This window comes from Centruroides sculpturatus, unplaced genomic scaffold (assembly GCF_000671375.1).
Source record: "Centruroides sculpturatus isolate CEXI.00-Female unplaced genomic scaffold, Cexi_2.0 scaffold337, whole genome shotgun sequence".
NCBI lineage: Eukaryota > Metazoa > Arthropoda > Arachnida > Scorpiones > Buthidae > Centruroides > Centruroides sculpturatus.
Window position 1 is genome coordinate 351,281 of NW_019384508.1, and position 8,301 is coordinate 359,581.

Consider the following 8,301-nt stretch of genomic DNA (forward strand, 5'->3'; position numbering starts at 1 on the left):
AAATATATTAATTATAAGCTACTTTTATAATCCAAAATTACTAGAATTTAATTTATAGTCATAAATGTTGAATTTTTTATCTTAAAGATTTCATATAGACCTATTTAAAAGACTTTTTCCTTAAAATTTAATATATTTTTCGCAATAATTTAATATAAATTTTAAAGTCAAATTGTCATTCAAATAATCTTAATTTCTCTTACCTGAAATCTATAGATTTAACCCCCCAAAAATATATTTTAAACACGTGAAAAAGTAATCAAACCAACCCATCAAGATTCTTCTTTTTTTTTGTCTATTAAATTCTTTTAAGATCTCGTAAAAGTTGGAAAGACATTAAAATGATTCAAATAATTGTTTTCTCGCAAGATAAATGGATTTATGTTAAGTAGTAGCCAATTATTTTCGAACATTTGCATCGTTAAGTGAATCGAGTAACTCGAATCTACATACTAAAAGACAATCTGGACAATAATTAAGTTAAATTAATTATGGAATAGGATTGGTTTTCATAAATATCTTATACTTTTCTACTAGCATTAATTAAAATTGACGTTAAAAAAATGGAGAAGAGTTGTGGGTGATGCTTTAGGGATAAATCCCTATTTTTTCAAATCCTTACTACCTAACTAGATTCGTAAACTTGTTAAGTGTTTAAATAAATAAATTTAGGTAGTTTTACTCACCATATTGCAACAGATTTCTTCTCCTTTGAGGATAGGGAATTTATTGAATGATCCTTCATTCTGTTAAAGTACTCATTCGTTGTGGTAATATTGACCTAACATCCCAACTTCGGATCGTCTTACCCTTAATGACGTCACTGGCATCACTCCTCTTCATCTTTCTCCTTCTCTACTTTTTTTTTATTTAATTTTATTATTATTATTTTTTAAATAATAAATTTACATTAATGTTTTTGATCACCCCCCGTGATATTTAACCCCGTAATTTATTTATTGTTGGTCAAAAGTCGAGTTTAATGAAGGTGAATGCGCGTCTAGGGGCACTAATAACGTATTCTCTACTCTTGATTGGGATTGATGGCCCCTGTTCGATCGTAAAGATTGTTTTGTACCTATAAAGTATTAAAAATTTAATACCTGTCTGAATAAACATTAAAATAAAAATCTTTAAAATAGCTTTGGATGCCTTAGATAAGATTATATCTTCTAATGGGGTTCGTATCTTAACTCAAATACTTAATTGATAAAATGTCGCGAGATTTTTGTTTAGAATTAAATTATTTTCTTTGTTTAAATTTTATTTAATACTAAATCAGTCGAGCCGACGGTTTACTTAGAATTAATTATATATTTATTTTTATTCAATAGTTTTTGTATTTTTTTATAACAGTCAATTCTAACTGGTCTCTCTCTATGTATATTAAATTTTTCTGATAAATAAATAAAAGTGTGAATAAAAAGCAATATATAATTCAATTTTTAGAGCTAAAATTAATGATATTTTTTAATATTTATACATTTTTAAGAGCGAACATTGTCATGAAAATCTGATTTAAATACAGCTAAAACTATTATTATTATTATTATTATATTTTATTCGTCTTTAAAATTAAACTATAATAAATTTTTTTAAAAGAGAAACTTTAAAAATTAGAGATTTTAAGCACGTTTTCGGCTTCGTAATTTGTTTTTTCCTCTCTTAAAATTGCATTTTTTCTAAGCTTTAACCTCTGGAAAAAATTCAATATCAGAGACAATTTTCAAAGTTTATGTATGCAATATACACATATATATATGTATATATACATATATATATATTTTTCAGATGAATTTTTCTCAACGCTTTATTGATTCATTTAATAACAGTTCACATAAATATAGAATATGGTTCAATCAATATTACTTTATCACGAACAGAGCGAAACGAAGGTCGAACCGAATGTTAGTGCAACAAGTGAGTTAATGCAGCGAAACAAATGATCAAGAAAGCATTTTTACCTATTTACAGCGATAAAGAATAAAAAATATTTACCACCCCCTTCCAATTTCTTATTTTTAAAATCCATTTTTTTAAAAATATCTTATATATATATATTTATTTTTTTAAAGACATCTAGATGATAAATAACTTTATTTCAAATGGCAGTAGATGTAGACATAGAAGGAGGAGATGTTAAACCACATCAAGGATCTTTCAAGTTGTCAAAATATAAGGGTCGAATCTTCATTTCTGCGTATCTTAGAGAGTAATCTCCTCTCCAACGTTCCCATATAATGCCTTGAAAGTAGCCATTATCCGTAGGATCGCTGTGATAAGGTCCGTTGAGATTGGCTTCGAAGCACCTAAGAAGAAAATAAATAAATAATTTTAAACACTTAATCATCTGTCGAGGACGAGATAAGCATCCCTTCAGCTAATTAATTGCACGTCTAATTTAATTTTTAAAAATTGCATGTTTTTTTTATAGTTAAGATAATTATATCTACCAAACCTGATTATAAGAAAAATGATACAGGAGGATGAGAGGTTGTTACAGTATCTTTATACAATTATAGTTGTATAAAGATGGGCATTAAGGCTAATTCTATATACTTAGCGATAAAGATTGATAGTTTAAAGACATGTAAGGGAGATATTGGCTCTGTAAAACAGACAAACTAATGGAAAATCTGACGATGAATCAGCTACTAGTGCACTCCTACAAGTTAGATTATTTTCTTGTCACTGCATATTATACCTAACGATCAAATTAGATAATTTCTACTGATTTCCTACTAATTATGCTATTCTGTATTATTAAAACTGATATAAGAAGAGATATCTATTCACTCTCGAGTAACAAGATTCTCTACTCAGACCTTATCGTAGGGGCTATCAAGATTCGAGTTTTCTCTCATTTAAGGAGCTTCAAAAACTAATACTTTTTAGGTCCCGTAATCATCCTCAAATTATTATTCAATTAAATTTCTTGTGTATTAAGAAAAAAATCTTTGTTTATTATCAGATTTTATTCATTAATAAGATGAGGCCTCAAAAAGTTAAGTCACTCGGACCTTCTCTACCTTACTTATGTCAATTTTAAGTGCCGATACAAAGTATTTCTAAATATAATTAATATTCTTTTACTTAAAGATGATTAAAGTGTCAAGCATCTTCTCCCATTGCTCACTAGACTCTTCTCTTCTCGGAAAACAATTGATAATTTATATTTATTTATGCTTGGAACTTACTTGTAATACCACCAGCCTCCTTTAAAAGTAGTCGCACAATTGCAACAGGATGCAACTTCGTCATTGTCTCTATCGATTGTCGAGAACATTTTACCATCGTGCACACTTAGAGAATCTGTAGCATTTCCTGAATATTCCCCCACATTTAATCTGTATTGATCGCTCTCTTCTCCGACATAAAATCTGCAAAAGACGTTTATATAAATAACGATTGATTAAGTATTGATAAAAGAACACTCGAACTAATTACCTAGAATATTCAGCAAAAGCTCTATGACCGTCGAAGTCTTCTAATTCGATCCTTAATTTGACGCTATCCTGCGAAGTCAGCTGTGAAATTTTTTCGTTGCCCAACCAGAACTCGCGTAACAAGTCACCGAAACCCAATTTATAAGCTTCCCAACCTTGAGTAAAATTCTCTCGCGGTTCGCCATAATCTCCTCTTCTTTGTATGACCTAGATTATTAAGAAATTTTAGTTTAGGAGTGAATTTTACATGGCTCGAATGGCGTATAGGACTACTTACGGTCCAACCTCCTCCATCGGTTCTGAAATCGCAATAGACATTGAACTGTTCCGTTGTACCTTTAGGTAGAATGGTGTAGACGTCATTAACTATGTTCCCTCTCACTTGCAGATCTGCACAGCTTCTAGCTTGATCGCTAGGTGTTTGCGCTTCTTCAGTAGGTTGGACAATTGGAGGAATAAGACTGTGACGAAGGCGTTCAACTTCGACCAAAATTTTGCTGCAAATGTTTTGCACGCTCATTTGTCGTGATTCGATATAACCTAATCGAAGATTCGTATCTTTAGTCGTCTCCTGAAGAGCCTTATATTGAGCGATACATACTTCAGAATGCTTTTCTTTAGTCAGTAAGTCGGTAATCTTGGAAAATGTGTTGTTACACCACTTTGACGAGCCAGAATCTATGGTATGCTTAAGCTGATCCATCTTCTCGTTCAATTTACTTACAGGATCCGTTAATTTTCTCCACAGCTTCCTGAATATACGCCCGGGACTGTTAACGTCTCTGACTGTGTCATCGCTCCTCAGCGCTATGCTAGGCCCTCTTCCAAAATCTGGACAGAGTGGATTAGAAGTGACTTCGGTATCGTTCGGCACGTCGTCCTGCTTGATGTGCTTTCTGATATCGACCAATAATCGACCTAAAGTATCTAACTTGTGCAAGATATCCGTCTGAGCCGCTTCGAATTGAGGCTGCCATTGATTTTCCAAGACTTTGATCATAGATCGATCGATCTCTGATATACTACACGCCGTGATCGGTGCCTTTTGCGCTTCTAATGTTTTTTTAATAGCTTCCTTCAACGACAATCCCAAAGGAGCGTGATGGCATTCTAAACAATCGCCTAGGTTCTTCGCCGCCACTTCTAAAGACGCCATTTTGTTTCCAAGATAAGTAACGTAATCATGAGATTCGGCTAAAGATGGAAAGTTCATGCTCCTTCTTACCATGTGCTCCACTTCCTGCTGTAAAGCACCAAATTTCCGATCTAAAGCACCGAATAACTGGAAGAGGGATTGAATGTTCTCGTCAATTTTTTCTAACTTCGACGAATCACCTTTCGACTTCGAACTCCCGCTACTGCTCTGTTTTCGTAATATTTCGCTAACATCTTTAGAAATTCTTTGAATTGCTTCGTTTTTCGATATTACCAACTGTTGAATATCTTCTAATATCGTGCTTTTCTTACTCAAATCATCCACTTTATCCGATATAGTATCGAGTTTGGCTTCGACATCTTTAACTTTTTTCGCCAAATTCGTTAGATACAACGTGTTAAACTGTTCCAATTTCCCTGGAAATTATCAATTAGAATAGATAAATAGAAGTATAAAACAAAAAAAAAAACAAGAAACTTTTTAAACACTGTCGCCATATTGCGTTTCGTTACTCACCTTCGATATCGGCCATCATTTCCTTAATAGTAACCAATTCGGCTCTCATACCAAGATTTAACTGGCCATAAACTAAGTTTAGATAACAAAGAAAGCCAACAGAGAGAAAAACTTTTATAGAAGCCGAAGTATTAGCCATTTTGTATTTACATAGAATGATTAGAAAGGTGAAGCCAGCTGTGTTTACATCCATCTGTTTTAAAATCATAAACATTGATAAGACTTGACAAAACTTGAACTTCGATAGAGCTAGCATTAACACTCATATTATCGATATACCCATACATATTTATAGGCGTAATTCCAGTTAAATTATATTGATTTTCTTTTTAAAAAATTAAGTTCACTAACTTTATATTATAAACAGAAGTTCTAGCATTATTCAGAAGAAATCAATGTTTAAAAATCTTAATTTTAATTTCCTTTTATCCAGAAAATTGTATTAAATAATCAATAAAGGAGAGGAAAATAATTTAAAATTCAGTTTATAAATTCTTTTAAAACATATTTTTTTTCTCTCTCTTTTATTCGCTTGTAACAAACATTATTGAATCATTATAATATCAATGGTTCATTAAAAATTCCATTAATTTTTTATAAGCATTGTAACCTAGATATTTTCAAAGAATATCTTCGGTTTCATTTGCAATGTTTTAACATAGCCTGGAGTATATTTTACTCATTAACTTTCTTTTCGATAGCTTAATCTCTTGTTCAGGTAAAAAAAAAGTTAAGAAAAAAAATCAAACTTTAAAATTAGCTCGAGGTCGTTAGAAATAATGTTAGGAAGACATTTTTATCTATAAGATGAAGCTATTAAAGTTGATTAAAACGTTAACAGATACCTAAAAGAAAAATTAATAAATTCTCATTTATATATTTGTTTAAAAGTTCTATAATCCAAGTACGAATTAAAAATGTATGGGCGAGAAAAAAAATTAATAAAATAAATATTTGCTAAAAAATTTACCATAGAAACGCTCAACGGGGCAGATTTTCCATAGCGTTATTTCTTTATCGTCCCATTTTATCCAGCATCCCATGTTCAACTGTAAATTCCCGATCTGTTTTTCCTTATGATGATGCTATGCACTTTGACAGAATATCTCTTCACCTTCAACGCATTTCCATCCTTTCTTAAATCAAATTGTTTTGCTATGCTCGTTCCCTAGGCCTGTCGTACTAACGCCCAGGTCTGCTTCTGGGTGGAGCTAGTTCCGTTTCTGTGTGTCACACACACACTCACACACACACATACACACATACAAACACACATTCAAAAAGCCTTGTAATCTGTCCTGAAATTAATCTCCTAAATCCACTATATTAAAAAAGTGCATGTGACAAAAATCAGCAAGAAAACAGACAATTTCTTTAAAAATATTAAAATTTTATATCTTTGCATATCGATTTTAGCCATTTAAGGGCGTAAGAATTAATAATTTTTTACAGAAATCACCCTCTCATCTCATCAATTATCAATCAAATACCTTTCCATCATACCATGGAATAAATGACAATTTTAAAGAGTGATTGATAAAAAAAAAAAGCTTTTAAAATTTTTTTTAAAATATTTATAAAACTTTCCAAATTATAATAATAAATTACAATATTCTAGTTTTAAAATGAATTAATTTTTAAACAGTTTTGAATTATTTATATATTTATTTCCTTAATGACTCCTTATGTTCGGCTTCCCTTTCTAACTTTCCATGCCTTGCAGAGAAACAAACTTCCTCTCTGCTTGTCAAAAATTTTAAATAATATTTCTCTAGTTTATATTTTGCGCTTAGAGAAATACGTGATTGATATATTTAGTGTATATCATTACTATGATGAGTAATTTACGTGACATTCAATGACCCTATTTTATATATATATATATATATATTTTTTTTTTTTATTAATGCAGGAAGAGAATTGATTGATGTGTTAAATATAACAATTCATCCATTTAATTTATTTTCTAATATATTTTTTTTTTATATTGGAAAAAGAAAAAATCTTGTATAAATTATCTAAAAATAACAACACCATTATCTTTAATTAATAATCTTTATAATTTACTACATAATTTTATTTTTTATACCCTTACAAGTCACATAATCACATACATTGATGAAGGAAAGGACAAGCTAATAACTTAATGGATAATTAAATTTATGCATTTTATCTGCTTTAAAATCAAGATTAACTAAAAATTTAATTAAATTATACATATATAAAAATTATTATTTTATTTCCTTTATCTCTATTAATCATAAAAAATTTTAATTAATTATTATAATATTGACAATACAATAATAATAATAATGATCAGAGATTATATAAATTGATGAATATTCTTAAGAATTATATTAATATTTAATTAGTTTATAAAGCATTAATTTTTAACTTCATAATCAAATTAATGAATGCAGTTAAACAAGCATTTAATTAAATATTTAAATATTTTGTCATAAAGATGACTTCTCATAAATATATTATTACAAAATGTTTATTTTAATCTTATTTATTTAGGTAAATGAAACTATAAATAATTTTTTTTCCTACAAACTTTATAAAATAAATTAAGAAAAATATTATTATTTTTTTCTATTAATTAATATATATTATGAATTATTTTCTTCATTATTCTGTATGAAATTCTATTTTAATGTCTTAAATTTGGTCCTTTTTATTTTAATTATTTTTCTGAAAATTGATCATAAAATTCACTTAATTAATTGTAATTATTCACTAAATTAAAATTAAAATTTTCTAAAATTTAATGATAAATTGTAAGGAAAATTCAAGTGAAAAGGAAATAAATTTTTAATTTAATTTTATTAATTAATTTAGAATTATAATTTAAATTTATTTATTTAACTGTAACTGTAAATATACTACTATAATATTTATAAAATAGAATGAGAAAAGATTGTTTTATAATTAATATGTATACATTTTAATATCTTAAATTTAATGAACTTTTTCTCAATTATTTTTGTTGATAAATTGTTAAGTAAAATTTAGGAATTTATTACTAAATTATAGGAAAAAAATGGAGATAAAATTGAATTTTAGACTTGAAATTTTTATTATTTTATATTATTTGTTGTCTTATACATTACTATTTGATTAAAATTCTATTTTATTTTAAGATAAAAATGAATAAAATGTAATAAAATTTGTAATTATATT

General features: G+C 28.3%; 2 protein-coding genes across 2 annotated transcripts in view; both read right to left on the bottom strand.

Annotated features, from left to right (window-relative positions):
* Positions 1–757, bottom strand: part of LOC111622286 (angiotensin-converting enzyme-like) — a 7,293-nt gene extending 6,536 nt beyond the window's left edge. The window contains exon 1 of the mRNA XM_023364644.1: positions 687–757. Coding sequence (XP_023220412.1) covers positions 687–689 — 3 coding nt within the window. The 5' untranslated portion in view covers positions 690–757. The remainder of the gene's footprint in view (positions 1–686) is intronic.
* Positions 758–2,112: 1,355 nt separating this feature from the next.
* Positions 2,113–6,204, bottom strand: LOC111622285 (fibrinogen beta chain-like). Its single transcript, XM_023364642.1, has 6 exons — positions 6,089–6,204; positions 5,119–5,311; positions 3,724–5,018; positions 3,448–3,653; positions 3,198–3,380; positions 2,113–2,309 (listed from the first exon to the last, which is right to left on the bottom strand). Exons 1-6 carry the CDS (start codon positions 6,089–6,091, stop codon positions 2,150–2,152), a joined length of 2,040 nt encoding a protein of 679 aa, XP_023220410.1. The 5' UTR covers positions 6,092–6,204; the 3' UTR covers positions 2,113–2,149.
* Positions 6,205–8,301: the final 2,097 nt, after the last annotated feature.